General features: G+C 35.0%; 1 protein-coding gene across 2 annotated transcripts in view; it reads left to right on the forward strand.

Moving 5' to 3' along the window:
• NRG1 (neuregulin 1) overlaps window positions 1–24735 on the forward strand; it is a 933983-nt gene that overhangs the window by 787024 nt on the left and 122224 nt on the right. For both annotated transcript variants that reach the window (XM_012724843.1, XM_004682220.2), the window contains exons 4-5: window positions 3130–3180; window positions 5388–5438. In XM_012724843.1, the coding sequence (XP_012580297.1) occupies window positions 3130–3180; window positions 5388–5438 (102 nt within the window). The remainder of the gene's footprint in view (window positions 1–3129; window positions 3181–5387; window positions 5439–24735) is intronic.

Here is a 24735-nt window from a genome sequence, read left to right on the forward strand (position 1 = left end):
AGCACTGAGAAGCTTAAGCCACTTCCGCATGAGTTCTAGCCCTGCCTGCCCGGGAGGTGACCACATGGCGTGGCAGACTTCTCCTGCCCGCCCGCTGCTCCCCTTAGCAGTGTACTTCGTCGATCTGCCTGTTCTGCTCCCCACTCTGTCTCTGGTGAAGCCTCTCACCCTCCGCATCTCTGGCCTGTACCCCAGTTCTGTATGAATAAATAAATAAATCTTTAAAAAAAAAAATCATGTTGCAGTGGCTGGCATTAGCTTGATAGAGGTGAGACTTTAACCTCTATGACACCAGGGAGGCCACCTGAATGTGCCCACTTTTAATAAAAAAAAAAATGACTTACTTAGTCAAACTTTTTGTATGCAGATAATGACTTATAATTTTAGCATGTCACATAATTTGATGTGAAAACATACAAGCATATTACATATATGTCTGTATGTATATCTGCATTTGTTATATTCAGTATACTATACTCATAGTAAATCTCAAAGATTTTCTCATGCATTCATAATAATTAGAAAAAATTCCTTTTCAGAAGATGTTATTTTTCAGACACTGCAGCATTTTCTTGAGTCAAGATCCAGTTTACTAAAAAGGCATTCAAACATTACAAATATACTAAGGTTCCTTATGTTTACATGCCTACTCAGCATAAGTTGCTCAGCTGAATTCAATTCCTGGTACTTCTAAATCCTCTTTATTGGGTGCTAATTAAAGAACTGTCCATATAAACTAACAAATTTAATATATCAAGTTACTGGTGAAAAAATATGTTGTTGAAATAAACATAAGATTTATTAATCTGTAATTATAAAAATTATATACAAAATTATTTTTAATCACACAACGAAATGTATGAATTATCCCAGACCACACATAAAACTGTTATTGAGTGATTTTAATAATGAAAATTTACTTTCCTTATTAGCAGGATTTTTGTATGCATTTCAATTATTTTTATTCATTTATTTTTATTGGTGCAAGATTCTTGTAATGTACAAGTATATAGCTCCCGAGTTTATATTTACACAAGTTAATTCAGGTCTTAGTTCAGAAACATAATCATTAAAGACATTTTAAAGTCTCCAGGATAAATATCTAATTTTAGGAAGAGAGGTTATTTTAAGTTATCTCTCTTTAGATATATCTTTGTACTAACCTCCTGTCCTGGTATTTTTATATCCTGTTCAATTAAAAAGGAAACATTATGGTTTACCTATCCTCTAATCTGAGATCTTTTCAGCTGGAGATAAAAAAGCTCTGATTTTTTTTTTTTTTTTGAAAGGGGGGATGTGGGAAGGTCAACATTAACCACTACTTAGTCCATCAAAAATCATTTTCAAGAGTCTTGATACACCTGTTTGTGTTGTCCTCTGGTGTGGCTGTCTTGTCATTGAGAGGTCTTGAAGGACAGAATGAGGAGACATCTATCCTAAAGTGAGCATATTACTTGGAAATGTGAACTTTCTTCTAGGTATTCATAAGTGTTTTGTCCCAATTTCTGTGGTCACACTCAACAATAAGCAAGCAAACACTGTGGACCCTTTGGTTAAAAAAATTCTCTAGATTACATATTCCCAAAGAAAAACAATATTGTTGTACCAACTCAAGGAAGTTAGTTGTACCTACATCAGAAATGGATATCATTTCTTACCATTTGAGAACATCATTTTTGCCTGCTGCTTGACAAATTGCAAAGGCGGCCCCCCTTAACCCCCTCCCCACCCCCACCCCCACAACAGATTCTTTTGCTTTGTCCCATTTTTCTAGATTTAAGCAACTTTGGTAACTTGATAGAAATCTCACACCTTGGGTGGTTTGTCCTTTAATGAGTGCAGAGACTACTTATACTTCATTTGTACAGAAAGACACATGCCTTATTTCTACTTTTTTATGCATTCATATTTAACATGATGCTTATTATTAAACCTCCTTTTGTATCTTACATAGCATCTTTTCTTTCCAATTCCACAAAATCTTTTTGTCCCAGAGAAGAATCTGAAGAAATAGTGTCTTTTAAATAAATTTCACTTACTTACTAGGTTTATATTCTCATGGAAACACTACATGGTCCAATTTTGATTTAAAGATGCTTACATTGGTCATGAACATTTCTCTTTCCAGGATTAACTGGCTATTAATTTAAACATAAAATGGTAGCTTATATAACCTACTTAGGATTTTTGTGGCTCTTTTTGTAATGTGTGTGTATATAATGTATATGTGTGTATGCACACAATTCATAATAGATTCAGGTTATCTTTTTGTCCTGACTAGTAAATAGAAAATTAGGTAATTTTGCAATGTTTATGCACACAGTGAGGATTCAGTGATATTCATCATTGTAACTCTACATCTTTCCCAGCTTAATAAACTGCCCCTTACTTGAAAATATTAGATTCTAACCAAATGAAGCTTTTTCTGAAAGACTAATTCTGTATTAACTAGACAGAACTAAAATCTATTCAAATAGTATAATCTCATTTATTCCACATAAAAGTTAATGAAAAATCAAATTCAAGGTCTGAACACAATTCTAACAGTTCCGATGCTATATGTGCCCATGTATTCTTCTTTTCCTTGAGGTAGGCGCTGTCTCCTTACTCCGTATCCAGCCCATGTAGACTGACCTCCAGCTTCATTCCATTGCCAGTTTTATAAAGTTTGATGCAACCACTTGATGTTTTTTCATCAATCCGTACTAGAAACACCACTCATTTTTGTTTTCAAACAACAGTGTAATTTTCCAAAGATTGTTGATCCGATAGCTTTGATTTCTTTATCACTTTCCTGTTTCTGCCTACTTGTGCCTTTTAGAGGAGCTTTTAGCCTCTGTAGTATATACTCCCACACTGAGCCCAGTGGGGGCTGTGAATTCTTCCTAATTATTCTAGCACAGCTCATCTTATGCTCTTTGCCCAAGAAAGAACTAATCTGAATGGTAGTTCTCGCTTGTCTGGATGCATTTTTCAACTCTTTGTGGATAAAGCCTGGGGTCTCATCCCCCCCCTGGCAGTACTTTCATTCTTTTTTTAGCCACTTTTAGTTTGAAGGCAGGCTGTGGAATTGGCTCCCAGCCTCCTCATTATACATCATAATAGCCTATCACCTTTTCTCTTTTGCAGAGATCAGCACTGGCATGCCAGCCTCAACTGAAAGAGCATATGTGTCTTCAGGTAAGGAAAATAAGCTCATCAAGTATTACTAACCAAAGTGACACAAGTAACTGCTGATGCTCCTTGTACTAATCAGACCCTGCTGCACCCAAATGTCAGCTGCTGTTCTTGTTTGCTGCACCTCTATTTCTCTCCAATTCATCCTGCCTTTTGTGCTTTTACCTGAAGAAGTACATTTCTTGCTCTCTGTGAACTTGGGTCTGAAAGATGCATGAGAGAAAGAATTCTACATCTAAATACAACTTAGTAACATTAGACAAGTAAAGAGATATTGGGGTATAAAATTCAATTTTTTGTACCTTTATAGGTGCTTCTCTTCACTGCCTCTGTTCACTCTCATCCATCAGGGTTTAAGTGTCAATGTCTGATCTTTGACTGTTGAGCTTCCAGTGACCACTTGTGGCCACTAAACTTAAAAAAACACTGCTAAAGCCTGAAATTATTTTTTTTAATTTGTTTCTTTTTTGTCTATAATATTTACTGATCAAAAGTATAGTGTCAGTAGTATTGAATGGTAATAGATACTTAAAACCCTACTCTACAAATGCTGCATCTATAACCATAATTCAGCATTTCCACTACCTCTGAATTTAACTAATCTGTGAAGTGTTTTTAACTTTTTTACATATCCTGTGTAACTTAATACTTAAAAGAAATTTAGACTCTTTAAAAATTAATCTTTAGTAGCAAGAGAGTTTTGGAGACCTATTCAACTGATCTCAGCCATATAACATTTTGAATGATAGCAGTTTACAGAAATTTTTACATCCATATGATAATCACAAAAAAAAGTGAGACAAATACATTCTTATTCTTCATTTAAGAAATGAGAAAATTGAAATGTGAGAAATGTTAGATCATATATATCAACAACTAGAAGAGCAGATACTTCCAGTTGAATATTCTTTCCACCACTGCATGTTTAATATTTTGACTTTATTATTTTTTATTATTATCTATACCCTATTAAAATTATAGGAAACTATATATTAAAACACAGCCTTTTCCCATCTTTCACTGGTGTTTACTCTTCCCTTTACTTCAAAGTAAACACTGTTCAGTGTTCATAATTATGAATGCTAAATTCCTCTCTTTTCTAAACTATTTTAGTTGTATTTGGGATACATACAGGTGTCCTACTAAGACATAGGACATTGTATATTGCGTTGTAGGGCAGAATGATCCTGGAGTCTGAGAGGGTCTAATTTTTCTATGATAGAGAGATGAAGATAGAGATAGAGAAGGAGGAGTAAGGAAGGAAAGAAGAAGGAAAAATAGTGCTAAAAGAAAATCAAAAAAGGAAAATTTGTTGCATTATCTGAATCTCCACCTTTCATTCTGGCATTTCTGTAATGAAATAAGTTCATATGAACCTGAACTTTTACATTTATGTGGTCCTTATCTTGGGGATATAGAGTGAATCTTTTTTTTTTTTTTAATGATATGTGACTTGAATGTGACTTTCTGGTTTCTGCATTTCTATTCTTTGATATTAAATTGTTCTTACATTTTACTACTAACAGTATAGGTTCCCTGCTTTTTTTCTGCATGAATTGTTTTTTTGCTGTGCCTGTATGCTTACTTAAAGGTCCTCCTTCCTTGACCTTGCTATCTAAGAAAATTTTGCTACTCACAAACCCAGTGATTGTATTTTGTATTTTTTAGCATATTTTGTTTGGTCCTGATGGAACTGCTCTAGTGGACTTTGCATGAACTTTATTCGACACCTTGTTTGGTCAGCATGTTTATGCAGACCGAGTTATCTACAAAATTCTCATTTGTTTTTTCTCTATGCATGAAGGTTTGATATTCTTTCTGATAATGTGGATTATTGTCTGACTTTATAATTCTTAAAATCAAGACCACTTCTGATAAAAGGAATTATCTGTCTTACCTATAGTTTGGATCTTTTCAGCATAGTATTTCTAGGAAGCTTATATAGTAGATGTTGTGTAGGAACATCTGTGCTTATGCACCAACTCCATTTCTGTCTCTTTAAAAAGTCTTCAGGTCAAGACTACAGAAATTTTCTTTTGTGGTCTTTGGATAATGCATATATCTTCCTTTGATTGGAATGCTTCAGCTTTCTCTTGCACTGTTTTCTGGTGCTCATTTTTCTATATGATACCCAAGCCTGGCACGTTTCTAATTTAAGAGTCCAAGTGGCGTGACTCAATAAAACTTCGTTCCACTTTTATGTTTTATAGAGTCTCCCATTAGACTATCAGTATCAACAGAAGGAGCAAACACTTCTTCATGTAAGTATGTTTAAAAATTCTGTTTACTACTCAACACAGAGATCACGTTCACATTTACTCTCTGCCTTTATTGAAGGTCACTGTATTGAGTAGGGGGCAAAATGGTGTTTGCTTTTTGGAATACAGTTGCCCCCAGCTATGTTCTCAGCAACCAAATAACCCCTCCCCCTAAAATATACATGAATTTGAAGATAACATATGTGTATTAGTTTTAGGATAACATGGTACCTTCAAATGTTGGAAAATGACTGTCTAGCTTCTGAAGCCTAGTTCTAGGTGAGAAATAAAGAATATTATGGGCTTTTATTTTTTTAATTTCTTGATAACTTCAGCAACTGCCTGTGTCATGATACCCTGCTGTTTGGGGCCTGTACTCCAGAGCTCCTCAGTTCAGAGCTCTATCTGCGATTGCGATAGGAAACTATATATAGATGCCCTTAATTCAAATTCGATAGCAAGTGACTAATTATGAAAATGTTTGAAAGCAAGTCCCCAGGCTAGATCTCAGATTAGTTTCATCTGTTTAATGTGAAATGTGAAATGTGCTTTGTGCTCATGGAGTTCTACAACTGTTGGATTGATTGGTGCTTTGCACTGTCAGGGGAATGTCAGACATTAGCAAGGACTAGTAAAAATAGTTTTGATACTTATAAATTGTGAATAGCAGAGTATTAAATTTTAAGACCCAACAAGGGAATATATCAGACGTTCAACATAAAATGTAACTGCAGTAGTTTTCCTCCCTTTAATTCTTTATTTCTAGCTCTTTCTGAATTTGATAAATGCTCAATTGTTATATTCCTACCTGGAGAGTGTGTTTTAAGAAAGTTTTCTTTCGCTATTAGCATGTAAGGGATTCTGGAAAAGAGGGTCTATACTTAAGGCAACATCAGTTGTTTTGACAGTCTGTTTACATCCACCCAGTTCGGATCCTAAAGCTTTGCTCTTCAGGTTGGTCTGGTGATTACAGAACTCTAGCAATATGCTATAAACATATTTTTCACATTATGAAGTATGTTGCTGTGACTATATTTTAGCTACAAAAAGCATAATTTAACTGTATCCACACACTAACAACCTAGTAAGATCTAACAGGAAATGAAATGCAAGGAAGTACTAAATTGGTTTCCTCTGTTTTCTAAGGACCCTCATTACATACTCCAAAATGATAATCCCTGCTGGGGAAGTTGGGATATTTGTTATTTAATTCTGTTTATAAAAAGATTAGTATAATTACAGAGATTCTAGCTAACCACTTTAAGGAATCATGTTGAGCTTTGTTTTATATTTTAAGTGTTTATTATACAAAAGCAAATACCAGGTTTTTCTTTTATTGGCCCTTTGTATGGGAATAATTTCTCCCTTGCATGATTCATTGAATAAAGTTATTGAAATTCTTGTAATTGAAACCCTGCGTGCTATCATTAAGGGAGCAATGGATGTTGTTCGTAACTGTTTCTGAGTAGTTTTGTATAAGAAGAAATACTTTTGCATTTTCATAATTTTAGGGAACTAAAAAGAATCTCTATTTTATGTTTCCACTCATTGCAATGCTGTTCAAACAAAAATAATTTTGAAAGCGGACGTTGCTCTTTCACTCTCAGCAGAATTAGTTCCTGATATTTGGTAATGCTTAAGAGTAAGAAGGAAGGCTGTGTGTACTATTATTGTAAACGATTCCATTGTGTCCTGTTCATGGTAGGCTCTCAGTAAACATTGTTAAATCAATAAATGAATGCATTTTTTTGAATTTCATGAAAATATGCCCTATAATTTAAAAATATTACCAACAGTGGGAGGATTCTAGGTTCAGTCTTGGTTAGAACAATGAAAGCAGTGTGAGGCACTCAATAAGGCAGCAGCAGGCAGAATTCTGCATTGCAGAAGAACTGTGACATAAGCATATCTCCATTCAGTAAACGCTGAAGATGACACTTGAAGAATCAGCAACAGCAATAAGCTGGACCTCACATTCAAAATTTATGCAGAAGTCAAGACTCTGAAATGTTCACATGAGTCAGAAGTAGCAGCTTTGAAGAATAGGTTTCCTTTCACTTTATTTTAGCAAGAAAAGAGACACTAGTGAGGCCTTGTACTTGACAGTGAAACCTGGTGATTACAATGAAATTATGTCTGTGTGGGCTGCATGCTCTGAACTATTGACATTGGTGCTTTCTAAATGAAAATTTGAAAAGCCTTTCTAAAGTAGTATGGACTCAGCAAACATATTATTATATTATAACAATTTGGTGTGATTTTGGGGTCAGTGAGAGAAAGGAGAGACAACCCTGTTACTTTTAGTTCTATGGGTACATGTGTCGCACTTGATAGGCAGACGCTCCCTGCCTGCCCATCCTCTCTTGGAATAGAGAATAGAAATCAGGGGTGTCTTTGCATCTTACTTGAACAATGCAAGAAAATATCTTTATGGTTGGAGGAGGCAAGAAAAATATCTTGATGGTTGGAGGAGAAGGAACCCATGCAGGAAGTCTGCTATGAAATCTGTGAATGATATGAACAATTCAGTCTTTAATTTGACACTTTAAAAGAAATAGCTGAAGGAAAAAAGTCTTTCCTCTGTAGAGATATTTCTGTTATAATGAGATACAGTATTTCCAGTTGGGAATAGCACAGCATTATGTATTGATTAGATTGGACCAGTCTGCTGGTACATTGGCGAGATTTAGGGCTTACAGTTCTTTTATATTCCACCCTCTGAGATAGCTGACATCTCCTTTAGTGGTAGAGGAAACTGCCAAGACCTTTGCTAAATGATTCTCAGCTGGAAAAATGGCATTTCAATTTCAGATCTTTAATGGGGTCAAACTATGAACTCTGTCCTGTCACCCATAACTTCTAATTGAAAGCAAATTGTGTATCCAGATTTTTATAAACATGGCATTTTCAAGCGTGGGTTGATTGTCTATTGTAGAGAATGACAAATTATCACGCATCACATAGCAATAAAAGAATAATTTAAAAAAGGGACTTTACCCAACTGGTATTCTATCTATCTCTCTGACTGCTTAGAAAGTTAGCTCCAGATTTCTAGGACCCTGCAGTGACATGGAGGAGGCTTGTCTCTCACCGCCATCCCTATGTGCTGGCAAGCCGCTGCCTGCATGTTCAGTTCATTAGTTTGTGAATGAATATATCTTCCTTTGTTCCCCTTATAGTGCTACCTGCAACTAAAGTATCATTCTTTAATTCTGCTTAAAGTCACTTGAAATATGTCTCTAGTGGCATTACACTGTGTGCAGACAAAGTAATCTCAAGACTTTTGATAAAGATTATAACTAAATCACAGCGAACCATCTGTATGCAGTTGGAATTCATATTTTATAAAATTATTTTGAACTACATAACTATTCATGATCTTTTTCTAGATATATAGCTAATATTTGCATCATGCTATATAATTTATAAGGAATGATTTCATATATTCTCATGATCTGTACAATAATCCTGGGACTTAGATTTCTTCCCATTGGTCAGATGAGGGACTTGAATTTGACATATATAAATTTAAAGACTTAAGTAGGTGGTAGGACAGAAATTTAAAACTGAATATTTTTATTTCAATTGCATAATTTTTATTACAGTTTTACTGAATCTATAGAGCTAGTTTAAGGCAAGGCCTTTTTGGGTGCTTTGGTGCTAGATGTAGCATGGTAACATGCATCTGAAGTAGTATGGACCATACTACACAGGTTGTAAACCATCAATACCTCAATAAAAACCATATAATTAAAAATGTATTTAAAAAAGCTCCCGGAATATAATTTATGTCACTTACTCCAAAGTCAACTTTTACTGTAATAATGCACTCCCCTTAATAAAACAGGGATCCCTTAGATATAATGGCAACATAATTTAAGGACTTACTAATAAGACAATAAAAGAAGGAAGAATTGTTGGTCGTGAATCGTTTGAGTGACTTACTTTCTGGCTTTGTTTCTATATTTTGGAATGATGTTCACAAAGTTTCCTGTTTTTAGATGGGGCTAAATTTGGGCAAGTGTGTTAATAGGACATAACCTTTCTCAAGCAAGCAAATCTTCCTCGGTGGTAGTTTTATAGCTGGTATTTTTGTTTTGTTTTCTTTGAATTATCCCAGGCTAACTACTATGTTACTTATGATATCATAAGTTCTGGAAATTATTGGTATGATGGCCAGATTCTTTAGTTGGGAATGATCTGATCTGAAACAATTATTTCTCAGCATTTTGTTCTTTTGGGAAATTTTTCCTGGAAATATTCTCTTTAATATGTGTACGTGTCTTTATTTTGGGGGGGTTAGGAAGGACATCTGTATTTGTGTTGTTTTAAGGCAATTATTATAACTACAAAGATTTTAATCATTAGGGGTAGATCAATGACATGAATTAGTATATAACCTACTACTGAATTTTTTTTAAATGGCGAATGGAAGGCAAGACAGAGGGGTATATACCAGGAAAGCACTAGGAAGACAGAACATGAAAGATTTTGGTAAATTTACTTATCTTGAACTTGATATATTTTCTTAGATATTCATTCCTGCCCACCTCAACGTTGCCTAGAATCTGAGAAATAGGAAGATGAGAGCAGAAGCCTTTATAGGGAAAGCCCCTGGACGCTGCAGGAGACAGTCCCTCTACCAACCATTCTCTCACTCCCGAAAAATAGTAAATAGAGGAGCAACATGATAAAGTAGCCAAACAATTATGAGCAATGATTAGTTAGGAGTTTTTCAGTTTGTAAGTGAAAGAAATTCAACTCCAAAGAGCATAAATATAAATGGAGTCTATTGGCTGACTAACAGGCCCAAATTGATCCAGAGACACAAATGATATTACAGGGTTGTTTCTTATTGTTCATATTTTGTTTTTAGGTTCATTCTCAGTAGATTTTCTTCCTAACAGGGAGATACCTGCTGGAAGTCCATGTGATCTAAAAAAGAAAAGAGCATCTAGGCATTATTCAGACAACAAATTTTAAGGAAAGATCTGTTTGGCCCTGCTTAGGTTATTTGCCTAGTCCTAAAATAATTACTGTATTCAGAGAAACTAATGACTCCAGTTGAACAGGCCTCGGTCAGAGGCCTGTGTGTGTCTGGGGGAAGCAGATGTTCTCAGTCCTAAAGGAACTGTGCAGTATAATTTCCATACAGAAGGAAAGGTTCTCCACCTAAAGAAGGGGAAGGTGATCGATCTAGACTGATAAAACTGACACAGTCCTGTACAACTGATCATCAGACAACATTAGTAGAATCAGAGTATAGATACTGGTAGCAGAGAATGATAAAGAAAAATTAAAATTCTGTTAAATTGGGCAGACAGAAAATTAAAACAGGGCTGCCAATTTACAAATGGGAATGAGCTAGAAAACTGAAGACTATTGAAATGCTTTTATTCGTATCCATGAACTCATTTTAATCATTCTTTGTAATGCCCACTTCTTTAATTCAAGAAATTTTACTTACTTGAAGAAAGTAGAAAAGAAGTGAATTACAGTTTTCAAATTAGAATGCAGGGCAAGTACTTTAAGATCTGTAAAATACCTGACTTTGGAGTTAAAAGTCAAAGAGAATTTGATCTAGACTCTTCCTTTGTTAACTCTATGATTAAGTAGATTTTGAAAAACTACTAGTTCCTTTCACCAGAGTAACTGCGTGTTGACTGGTAAAAGAAAGTAATTTAGCCTATTCCAAATTTAGCAGCTCTTACTGATGTGTGAGATCTCACACAAACCAAGACTTTATCAGTCTCGACATCACCTCTGAAATCTACAGAAAATGACTCTAGCAGTTCATCTGTGGGCATCTCCCAAGTTTCTCAGCCCAGCCCTAGTCTTTATTTTTTTTTAAATTGCTGATGTCATGAAACTTAATATTTTCTCCTTTGTATTTTATTTTTTGCAGGTCTTACAGTTAAATCTTTAATTCATTTGGATTTTACTTTTGTGTAAGGTGTTAGGGAGTGATCCAACTTCATTCTTTTATGTGTGGGTTTCCAATTTTTCCAGCATTATTTGTTAAAAAGACTTCCTTTTCCCCACTATGGGTATTTTATCATAGATTAAGTGCTGGCCTATGTGTGGATTCCTTTCTAAACTTTCAATTCTGCTCATTCATTGTTTCATGTACCTATTTTATGTGCCAATACCATGTTTTAAAATAAGTGTTACCATTTTTTTTTCCACGCTAATGGATTTATTCACCAAAAAAAAAAAAAAAGAAAAAAAGAATTGTGAATCTCTTACTGCAAATTGTAACCTAAATGATATATGAAAAGAGTAAAACTAGAGTCCCTCCCTGGTGGCGCAGTGGGTTAAAGCACAGCACTGAAGAGCTTAAGACACTTCTGCATGAGTTCAATTCCCGCCTGTCCCAGAGGTGACCACATGGTGTGGCAGACCTCTCCTGACCCACCCGCTGCTCCCCTCAGCAGTGTACTTCATCAATCTGCCTGTTCTATCCCCACTCTGTCTCTGGTAAAGCCTCTCACCACCCCTGAGCCTCTGGCCTGTACCCCAGTTCTGTATGCACAAATAAATAAATATTTAAAAAAAAAAAAGAGAGTAAAACTAGAATTTTCTTTTTGTACAAGGACCAAGATTTTTTTTTTTATTTTTGACTAGATAGACATTTTTTTTTTTAAAAAAAAGATTTATTTATTTATGCATACAGAACTGGGATATAGGCCAGAGGTGCAGGGGCCATGAGAGTATTCAGCAGAGACAGAGTGGGAAACAGAATAGGCAAATTGACTAAAATACACTGCTGAGGGGAGCAGCCGGTGGGTCAGGAGAGGTGTGCTGCACCACATGGATCACCTCCAGGGCAGGCTAATACTTTTTTTTTTAATTGTGGGAACTTTGGTTTACAATTTTGTTGGTGTTTTAGAGGTCAGCCTTATTCTTATTAAAATGCATCTTGCATAGGAGGTGCCTGGATATTTAATTCATTTCTTTCATAAAGGTGCTGTGTATACATAGTTCAACTAATCGTCAGAGAACTGCTGGAATGGCATTTTTCATTTTATCTTTCAGTCTACCAGAGGTCAGCAAAATCTTAAAAACCAATTATATAGGCCAGTGTGGGTTATAGCCTAAAGCTCTGCTCATCTTCATTCATGCCTGTAAGTATCTCTTATTTAGGAGATTTGGTGTTTCAGTAGCTTGTTCATCAAATGTGAACTCTAGTTTTGTTCTTTACTGGGATGTCCTTCAGTCAATATTAAGCTTTTAAAGAAATGTGACTAAGAGTAGGGTGGGGTGAGGAGGGGGAGGAAACTTTGATAAATATTTAAATGTTATAAAAATTTCTTTTTGTAATGCTAAAAGTTTGAACTGCCTCTTCATTTCAATAGTAAGGGCAATAAAACCTAGGTAGGGACATACAATCAGAAACTAAGGCCAAATAGCAAGTACATGGTGAATTTTAAAGTTCCATGACCCTGTTTCTGCTATTTAATTCTTAGGGCACTGATGTCTTTCCCTCTTTTTAATTAAAACAAATAATTATCTAATAATAGTTCTTATTAGACCTGCTGAGTTTGTTAGGCAATAGCATCTCCTGCTGTGTCCTGCTAGAAACTGTGATGTATATTTCTAGGAGGGGATGAAGATGGGGCTGGTAGTTGGAAGGGTGAAGAGCAAACATTCCTTGGGTGGGAAGGATTTAAAGTAAAGTGGAAAGGTTAATTGTGGTTAATTGTATATGATGAACATTATTGTAATATAAAGTAGAATATGATGGCATGGGGACAAAGTTTTAAATCAGGTGTTTTTTGAATAATATTACTTAAGATAGAATACATTTGTGTACTTTGTGTATATGACTTAAAAGAAAATATTATTTGAGTGATAATATCTTTTTTACTGCTGTCCTTTTGTAAAATAACCAGTTGTTTTTATTTCATATTGAAATCTCAATCAATCACTCTACCAAGACATCAAAATCCTGAAATGTATTCTATTTGGAGTAGATAATAAAACTCCATAAACTACCTTTAAAAGGAAAATTTAAAATTAAGAGGTAAAGTTAAGAATATGAATTCATACTAAGAAGGATTTGAACATAGCTAGGGAATTTTAAGGGACCTAGACATTTCATAGTATGGTAAATTTAATGATTTGATTATTAGAAACTTGCCTTTGATATATAGATGAACTTACAAAGATACGTTATTTATATGAGGAGATTATTTTATTTAGTAACCTGGACATTTCTTAAATAATTTTTTAAATTATTATTTGTTTTTATTTTCTGAATACCATTGAATTGACCCAGAGGTAGGAGAAGAGGTAAATTTTGAGCACACACACACACGTGTATATGGGTATGTGTGTGTGTGTATACATATATATGTGTATATATATATGTAAAATTATATTTTATTGTGTAACACATACCATTCACTGAATTTAAATAGTTGTTTAATCAATTAAAATGATCTCATATAAAAAAGTAAAATAATCCTTTATGATGATACCTCTCAAATTTTTAAAATTTCTTTAGAAAAAGAAATTTCTATGTGATATGATTGATTTTCAACTACAGACTCCCCATTTTGAAATTAAAATATATTAAGAAAAAGTCTGCAAGAGAAAATATTTAAATGCTATATACAAATGTTGTACATTTTAGTTCAGAGATTAATCAACCTATAAAAATTGATGTCATTTACAAATAATGTAACCCTGAGATTGTTTCTTGATTATTTATAATTCTCACTTTAGAAAGCTCTAAGAAGGAAGTTGCTACCCACTCCACCCCTCAAAAAAAGGTGTAAAATATAACCTCTGATGAAATAGATAATGAAGAACGCATCTTGTCAGAAGAGCATATTTATAATAAAATGTGACATGAAAATAATATAAAGAGGACTAGCCTAACGTATATCTGAGAGAAATTATTTAAGTGACTGTATTTTTTTATATAAATTTACTGCATTACTCTTTAGTTGATCCAGATGGATTCTTTTCTTTCCTCCTCATAGCAGCTTCTTAATTTCAAGTCCCTAATTCTCCAAAGCAGAAACACATCATTGTTCAGATTTTCCTCCAGCTATCTGTGAAAAAATAAACCATACGAAGAGTCCTTGAGTATATTTTAGGATAAATAGATTATGGGGATTGGAGAATTACCTTATATGTGCAAATGAGAATCTGTGTGTGTGTGAAAACAAGATAAGCCTTTGGAAGGAAATAGGTGTCTCAAGGGCACAAAAGAGGTTTATTGGTACATTTTAAAATGTGTTTCCAGTGCAGGTAAAGGGAACTGAAATTTAGAACTGTACAGATTAGTGAAAAAATAAACAAAAATGAAACATAACATCTACTACACATGCATACACAGAAAAAAGTATTACAACGAAATGTTCTTCTTGTGCTTTAAAGTAAAGTGGTCGCACATTGGATGGCACTTTGAGTATAAATGACACGAGGTATAAGCTAATAGAAGCTTCTTGTGGAGAGATGGTCTTCATGAAGAATAGGTTCAGCTGTCAAATTGTTACAGTTCGCAAAGAGAGAGGCACTAACAAACACCCAAAACTGCCTGCTCTAAATAGGTTCTGCCGTTTGCCGCATGTGAGTCTGTCTCTCACCCACATCTGCTTCAATCAGTCCAGGATCAAAAACTAAGTGCAGCTTCTTCACATGTCTTTCCGCTCCCTGTGCCTCCTCCAGGTCTCCTTGCTCTTCCTCCTGCTTCCTTCCTTTCTCCAGTCTCCTCTCCAGCTTCTTCTCCCTGTTCAGTTCCACCCTCCTTTGGGTGGAGCAGGGAACCTGGAACCTCCTCTATTCCTGGGGACCACTCTGTTATAAGAGTAAAATCAATTTCTTGAGTGTCTTGCTATCTCAGGTATTAGATTATCGTTCACCCCCAGCAGCAGCTCTTGGTGGACCTAAAGCTCTTGTTTTAAATGACAAACTTGCTATTTGTTCGACTCTGGTGTGCACATCAGTCTCACATCAGAATGCAAGGTGTTGGGGAGGGAATTCTGTTGTATTTGTGCTTTTAGTTCTATAAGATAGTTCTATAAGATATGCTTATGCCCAGCAAATATTTACTAAATGAATATAAACACTAGTAGTAAGATGATTGATTTTTAGCTTGTTACCATTATTTAAAGTTGTGCACATATGTAATTATAAGAAAAATCCCTAAAGGTTAAATATGAAAAAGAGAAATTTAAATATTTACAAATCAAACTTTAAAAATATGCTATTTTTAAAGAATTTTTTAACATTTTGAGAAGTATTTTACAGTCTGTATGCTTGTATTTTTAGATTTGTTTCTAGCTTTTATACCTGGAAAAGTTTCTTCACTTTATAATAATTACTTGTTTTTATGATGGTTCATAAGAATCATGTCTCCTTTGATGGGATTATTACAAATTATCTGAAAAGCTATTTAAGTAGTTGATTACAGTTCTTGTGGCGCTGAAGCATTGTTTGAGATTAAAGTGATGACACCATAGCGTTAATGAGGTTGATTTTTCTTTTACTACTGCTAAAAATAAAATTATTATTACCAATAATATCTTTTAATGAACATCAATCATGTGTCAGGTACTTTTATCTGAGAATAGATATTATTAGTTCTACTTTATAGGTGAGGAAATTGACGGAGACTCAGACAGTTCAATAGTTGTCAATGTCACTTAACTACTGGTGCCAAAAGCATGCTTCGGCCCCAGCTTCTGCACCTCAATATCCTGTGTTCTTTCATTCAGAGATAGTAGACAGAGAGCAAAAGAAAAACCCTCAAAGGGCCCCTCTTCTAACCACACAGTACAACTCTAAAAAGCAAGTGATCATTGAATCTGCTTTCTAAAATGAACTTTTTCTCTAATGAAATTACATCGATCATATCAGTTCTATGAATTAAGGCTACAGAGCAAGATATGTGTGTGTGCCTGTATGTATGTGTATGTGTGTGTGTGTGTGTGTGTATGTATGTAGTTAGGGACCAAATTACTTTTGGTTGACCCTTGGATGATTTACAAGGACTACCATAAGCCACCCCCCACACCCTTTCTAATGCACACACAGGAGGGAGAGGGAGAGAATGATGAGCATTCTATGGTAGATCAGAGTATTAAATAATCTGAAGTTCAGATTATTTAGATAAGAGAATAAGCATAATGTATGATATGTAGCCCGATTGCTTCATTCTTTGACAATAATTTTCAGGTCAGCTTTGAGATACAGAATAAAACTATGGCTTTTGTTTAAATTTCAGATTGCTGTGGAAGCTTATTTCATTTTAATAATTGCTGTAGTAAGTTTTCTTTAAAGTGTGTAGTATGGATTGACTTATTTTGTCAGTTTTTAAGGCTCCCCCCACCCCAGGCAAGATGGCATTCTCATCCCCTGCTGCGGCTAATTTTCAAAGCATGCAGCCTTTTGTTGCACAATGGTGCAAATTTCAAATGTCTAATAATTAAGCAGGAAATGAAACTTGAATGGCATTCTCAAAATCTACTTAAATCCATGACAGGTATTTTGTCTGTAGCCATATATAATCTTGAACACATGAAGAATAAGAAATTGTGAGTTTCTTAGGGTTTCTTTCTCTTTGAAATCAAAGGGGGGAATATCAGTTTGTCCTTGTTCATTAATACAGTGCTATGGATTTCTAAATAGGGTGGACAATACAAATACACAATTATATCCGAACTTGAAATCTGATATTGTGCTTTGTATCTACTTTATACCAGTTTTAATTTTCTCATTGTATATAGCTCTAACTACATTTTTTTAAAAAAAGAAATGTATAACTGTAATTAAAAGCAAGACACAAAGAATTAATTGGGATTACAACTCTTCTTTCTGCATTGATTGCAAAAACTTGGTGATCTGAATTGTGCTTCAGCAGTGGGCTCAGGACTTCCTCCAACCCCCAAGGCTCTTCTTTAACATTTGTTATTACTTAGCTATTTTATTTGGCAGGGGTCCCTCTATCTCATCTTCTAATGCACTGGCAAGGTTCCTATTGCCAATAGCGTATATCTTACTACTGCTAGGATAAGCGGCATAGCCGAACTTTCTAGCCTCTGCATCCTTATAAATAATGCATCTGGTTTCCTGTAACTACATGAACCCTTAGACTTTGGTAGGCATGTCTTTGTTAGTCAGGGTGAAAGAGTTGGGAGATGAACGGTTGGGGAAATAGTTGTAGGCAGTTATTATCACTGATTAGGACCTGACTCCATCATGTATGCATTAATCACTGGGTTAATGCTAATGGAATGCTTATGATATTTATAGTAGACATAAACAAGATATATTAAAGAAAATCTTTGCTGACAAAACTGCATGCTTAATTTATGTAGATACCAGTTAAAGATAATACCTAATGCCCAAGTAGCTAGATGGTATCACAAATGGTTGGATTTGAAAAGAAGAAGAAAGGAAAAATTGCTCTATCTATGTTAATAGCCAAAAAAAAAAAACAAGGAATGCTTATCATACCTTTCATTTCAAAGTGTTTATCAACTTACTTAACTAAAAATTAATGTTTTACTTTTGAGTATCAGAGATACCAGTATTTGAATATATGAAACCAAATTTTAAAAGAGAGATCATATTATCATGGTCTTTGAAATATACCTATAGACAATTTTAATATAAGAATTTCCAGCTGCAATATATACCATTTTCTTCACTGGACAACCATTTATAGGATGACATCCATAGGATGGCAGTGTCCACCTTTAAAATTATGTTGTGAGGATAAAATATTTAAATCGATTTAGATACTAAATGAGAGGCAGGTTGCTGTAGGGCCTTGTATACTTTCATCAGTATTAATTGAAATAAGGAAACATCTTGTTTCTAATTAGGTAAAGGATGATGTTAATCCTGATCATTTATTATTGCTTTCTTTAATTATCATCAGTTCATATCTGAGCATCAATTCATATTTGTGAAGATATTAGCTTCTAACTTTAATAGCAAAATTTACTTGGGCACCTCTAGCATTTGCCATGCAGTAGTTTTGTAGGTCCTGTGCAGCTATCAGAACTGTCAGTCAATATTTAATACTTGTTTCATTAAATCATACTGAACACCCTAACTGGTTAAACTGGATTCTACATGCAGCCAGTTTTTAATGAAATCATCACATCTATATTTGTAGGTATGTAATATAATTTTCACATTGTTTTTCTACTTCACATTTTTTCTATTTCAAAATATCAGAATGTCAATGAAATTAAAATATTTCTATAACAATACAAGAAATTTGGCTAAATATACTTTAAAACTGCATCATCATTGTCAGTAAGTAGTCTTCAGTTCACATGAAAGCTGATAAAATTTATTGTTTATTTTAATCCACTTATTAAAAACTATCAAATCAACAAACCCATCACCAAATTACTACTATCATCTATTGTGTTTTGGTGGATGTTTTGCTTGCATGGTAAAGGAGGGCAGAATTAGATGGATTCTATTTTCTGCTCTGTCCATTACTTCCAAGGATCTCTTGCCTAAGCATGGTCCATTCTGGAATTGAATCTCTGGATTCTTCTTCTTCACTAGTCAAAACAAAACAATGTCAGAAGGAAACATTTTTATAACTGGATCCTGGTAATAGAATAAAACCTCTGAAACTTAGACACACATTTCCTTTTAAAAGAAAAATCACTGTGGTGATGGATCGAGGGTGTTATGATGGTGGGAGAACTTCAGGAACTACACCTGAAGGAAGTAACCAATTACTGTACAAAAATGAGCAGCGATGCAAGAAAATAAATAAAATAGGAAAAAATAAAAGAGAAATCACTCCACAGAGTGTCTGCCACACAAATAGAATCTATTATAAGACTGTGGACTCTCATTTCTTAAGTATTTGCCTCTGTACCTGATTGGGATCAGGAAAACTAAACCCTCCACTATAAGGTAACACCATGAGATCATTGCCATCTCTTTCCCCAAGGCCCCTCTGACCTATTTCTCTTTGTGCTGTGTAGTGTAAGACCTTTCCACATATTAGACAGTCAATAATTGTTGAATAATTGAGTGACTGAATGAAAAAAAGAATAAAGGTACACTTTTTTTAAAAAGTTGAGAAATCTGTAGCAGAAGAGGCATTGACTAAATGCTAAACTGAAACTGACCCTTCTAACTTATTTGAATATATATTTTTTTAAAGATTTGTATTTATTTATGCATATAGAACTTGGGTACAGACCAGAGGTGCAGGGTGGTGAGAGAATTCACCAAAGACAGTGGGGAGCAAAACAGGCAGATTGACAAAGTGCCCTGCTGAGTGGAGCAGTGGGTGGGTCAGGAGAGGTCTGCTGCACCATGTGGTTCACCTCTGGGGCGGGGGTCAAACTCATGCTGAAGTGGCTTTAGCTTCTGAGTGCTGTGCTTTAACACACTGCGCCACCAGGGAGGGTCCTATTTGAATAATTTGTATTTAATTTTTTTAGTATTTATTGAGATAATATTGATTCACATCATAGTATATTATCATGCCTTAGGAGTATAGATTTACACTTCTACAACTGTATGCTATTGTACCATACCCACCATCAAAGTCCTAGTAGTCCTCCTTTACTGAGGCTCTCCTTTTCTCCCACCTCATCATATCCCCATTCTGGTAGCCTTAATCAAAATCCAATCTGCGTTTCTCCCGCTAGATGCCTCAGATCAATGTTCAACTTTCTGGTTTTGTCTTTGACCTTTTGTTTGGTTTCTGTTTATTCCACATGTAAGTAAAACCATACAGTATTTTTCCTTCTCCTCTGATTTATTTTGCTTAGTATGATCCCTTCCAGCTTCATCCATGTTGCTGCAGTAGCATGAGTTTATCTTTTTGATGGCTGCATACTATTCTAATATATGTGTGTGCATATATATACACACACACATATATATATATATATATATATATATATCCTATGTTATTGATCCATTCATCTATTTTGGAGTATCTGGTTGCTTCCATATTTTAGCTATTGAAATAGTACAGCAATAAACATAGGAGTGCAGGTTTCCTTTCAGATTACTGTGTTTTGTTGTTGTTGTTTGTTTGTTTAGATTATTTATTCGTACAGAACTGGGGTACAGGCCAGAGATGCGAAGGGTGAGAGGATTCACCAAAGACAGAGTGGGGAGCAGAACATGCAGATCGACGAAGTACACTGCTGAGGGGAGCAGCAGGCAAGTCAGGAGAAGTCTGCCGCGCCATGTGGTCACCTCTGGGGCAGGCAGGGATCGAACTCATGCGGAAGTGGCTTAAGCTTCTTTGTGTAGTGCTTTAACCCGCTGCGCCACCAGGGAGGGCCTCAGATTACTGTTTTTGTTTCCTTTGGATAGTTTCCTAGAAGTGGAGAAGCTCAGTTGAAAGGCAAATTAATTTCTAGTGCTTTGAGTACCCTCCACACAGCTTAACATAGTGACTGGACATGCAAATAAAAATGACTAGGAGTTGTCACCTCACACATGTGAGAATGGCTTATATTTAAAAAAAAAAAAAAGAATCAGCAAGTGCTGGTGAGATTGTGGTGAAAGAACCCTTTTACATTGCTGGTGGGAACGGAATAATTTTTAAGTTGTAATGGCATAATGTTTTCAAATAGTGAATAAGTTTCATACAAAACTGAAAGGTAGAAATGAAATTCCCAGCTAAATTTTGGAGTTAGGGCAGTCATTTTCCCTCATCTTGTTTACCTTAGAGGGGATATGAAACAGAGGGTTATCACACAGTTTATAATATTAAAGGTTTTGATTTATGTCTTTACTGCCGGTATCATTCAAAGGCTTGGTTTGGTTTCCTCATGACCAAAGTTTAGTCATACATCTTAATTAAATAGATCATGTAATGTGGAAATGAAATTCTAGTGTTGGTAATAAGTGTACTAATCTGAGAAGTAATCTGTCCAAAGTGGAAATTGTGGTATGAATGTGAACATGTATACACTCATTGTCATATTTGTTCTTGTGTTCTGCTCTCCCTTCCCTCTGCCCTTACTTCATTCTTGTGTGATATGTATATGTGTGTGTGTGTGTATTTATATCTATCTATAGATAGAGATATAGATATCTGACCTGCTTCTGTTTTTCTCAGTCCTCTATTTTCCAAGGTGACTCAGACCTTACGACTCATAAAATTTGAATCATGCCTTCACTCTTGGCAGAAAACCTCACTCGCTACTTCAGATAAAAGAGACTGTAGGATGGAACTTGTTTTATCTTCCATTTGCCAAATCTATAAGCCCCAGCAAAATACCTGGAATATAAGTAGCCACTTAGTAAATGACTCTTGGATGGATGCATGGATAGACATCTAGATAAATTAACATGTTATCTAGGGTATTTAGAAATAATGTTTCTTTTTATTATATGTAATATGATGATTTCAAAATCTGAGATTTACTGCTTTCAAGAAGCATGTCATGGGCCCTCACTGGTGGTATAGCAGGTTGGAACCCTCACTTCAAAGCTAAGCCAAGCCATGGTAACTTCAGTGTGAGTTTGATTCCTGCCCGGCAGTGGTCCACGTGGTGCAGCAGACCTCTCCTGATTCCCCGCTGCTCCCCTCAGCATTGTACTTTGTCAATCTGCCTGTTCTGCTCCCCACTCATTTTCTTGTTAATCCTCTTATCACCCCTACACCTCTGGCCTGCACCCCATTTCTACATGCATTAAAAAAATCTTTAAAAAAAAGAAGCATGTCATCCTGAGGTTTTTCATTTTTCACCTGCAAGACTTGAAAATAAGTTAGTTTTAATGTTGAACAGCAAATTTCCTAATTTGCTGCTATCTGTTAGCTGGATTACAATAACATCATTTCATTTTGAGTTGGAAAACTCAAGCTAATTTACCCCTAGTTTTTTGACAGTTGATGTATCACAAAAATGATGTATCACAAAAATGTACCCATTTAACACATTTTTCTTATCTATAAGTTATTTTTAAATTTGTCTCTGATAGGACAATTAGCTTTGAGACTGAATTGCCTAAAATTGTTTTACCTTTTCATTGCATTTCCATTTATTTATTAACCTCAGTGACCTCTCTCTGATTTGATTTACTTGTTTACATCCTCAAATGCTTAATTAAATACATTTGTATATTGCTTAAATAGTAGTAATTATATCAATAGACTCGTTGCTTTAAGGGTAATTATATCAATAGACTCATTGCTTTAACGGTAACGTTCATAAGCCATAATTTAACTTTTTAGATATCCATCCAAAATTTTTCTCTTTGTGTCTTTTTGTGGACAAAAAGGAAGAAGGTAGTCATGTATGCTATTTTTTCGATGCCTTTGATATCATCAGTAATAGACGTAGTAGTAGACATTTAGACAGATATGATAAAAGAAGAGATTGAACTGAATCTCAGGTATTTAACCTAGGGTTAAGGGGACTCAACCTAAGGATGGGTTATTTGTCTGACCTCCAGTGACAGAGTCATGGCAATCTCTCAGGGACGAATTTTTGAGAAACATTTTGAAAGATTTATGTTTCATTTGAGAAGCTTGTCTACAAAGCCTTTCAAATCATTTAAGTTCAGCCCTTCCTTTGTATGGAAGGTAGTAAGAGCAGAAAGGTGCATATGGTTGAAGCTCTCTGCACTGCAGTGATATGGAAAGAAATACTCTTCCTGCTAGGTCAAATTGCTCTGTGTGCTTCTTGCTGTCAGTGACATGATTTAGTTAAATTCAGATGCTTTTAGAGCGACTTCGTACTGCATCATAAATATTTAATAGTTTTATAAAATATCTGTATTCATAACTGGGTGAGAAATGCAGCTTAGCCAGCTCAACCTACATATCAGTCTTTGGCCATGTAGTGTTAACTGACCCATTGGCCATTGAAAAAGGTATGTTTAGGGTGGAAATTTTGTATACTTTCACCTCTCACCTCCAGAATGAAGCTGTCCAACCATTCTAATTTTGTCAGTAGAGTGTATTTTATAATTTCTCTAGTCAAGTAATTCATAGGTGTTCCAGTTCCCTAGTGATTGAGGTATACCATGTAGTATAGTACCAATAAATAAATGGAATTGAAGGAAGCGTTAGGAAAGCTCTTAGATTTTTTTTGCAGCAACTAATGATATGTTCTACAATGGTATGTCATTGTCATTAGATAATGGTTCAATTTATATGAATCATATTCTTGATATAATTTTGAAATTAATCTTACAAGTGAATTCCTAAAAGTAAAAGTGGTCAGAGAAGATGGGAGGGTGAGGGAGGGTGCAGTGGAGAACGGGAAGTAGCCAAGTTACTGAATGTGGAATTGGTATTATATTTTGTTTGTTTGGCATAGTCTAAAGGCTTTTTAATGAAACTTCCAGAAATATTTCAACTTGGGCTCTCTTGTCATATACAGTGGACATTACATAAATCATGAAAATCATCTGCTAATTTTTCCCCAGCATTTTATTATGCAACTCCTAAACCTACAGTAAAGTACAATGAATTGTACAGTAAATAAATTTACACATACTATTTAGATTTTAAGTTAGTATTTTTTGTTTTTTTTATTTATAAAATATCAAGTATCTATTTATGCATCTTTCAACTTATTTTTTAAGGCAGGCCCAAGTAAGTTGTGCATGTGAGGGCATTTTAATCCTAAATATCCCAGCATGCATGATCTGTATGTTTTACTACATTTTTAAAAGGAATATGTAGGTGATAGAATATGTTGTTAACAAAGAGACTATGGGTTTCTCTGGAATGAGTCATCATATTTGACCTGGATGGTCATCATGTTTCAGAGTGTAGCTTGGTTCTCAGCAGCCTTTTTCTTCCTATTCCTGACAGTCACCCCTCCCTTTGCCCCAGTTGCTTAGTTGAATGGACATAGCCCATCTCATCGCTGTCAGGTATTGGCAGTCCTCGATATCATACATGGTTGAACTATTGCAGTTATGTTAGGCTGATCCCTATTTTGAAGTGACTGGCTTCTTTCCTGGAAACAATAAACTTTGTTCTTACACACTAGAATCACTTTCTTCGTTATCTCCCCATGTTTGTAAGTGTAAAGCTCACTCTAATGCGTTCATTGTTCAGCTAGTTTCTTATCTCCATCTTGTTCTTAGTGAAAGGTGGTGGGCACTGCAGCTCACCTGATGTGTAATCCCTGCAGTGTGATGAGATGCTGTTGTGTAACAGCTGATATTAGTATTAGCTCCTGAGTATTCAGTGGAAACATGACCAAAAATGGTCATGAAAATATTAAACTTTTCCAGTAGAAACAGTCAGTAAAAGGTCAAATTAGATATTTCTATAGACATAACCCATGGCAATGGTGGCAGGAAATCTAAACTGTCCACTAGA

The sequence above is a fragment of the Condylura cristata genome, unplaced genomic scaffold (assembly GCF_000260355.1).
Source record: "Condylura cristata isolate star-nosed mole 26May11 unplaced genomic scaffold, ConCri1.0 scaffold00014, whole genome shotgun sequence".
Lineage (NCBI taxonomy): Eukaryota > Metazoa > Chordata > Mammalia > Eulipotyphla > Talpidae > Condylura > Condylura cristata.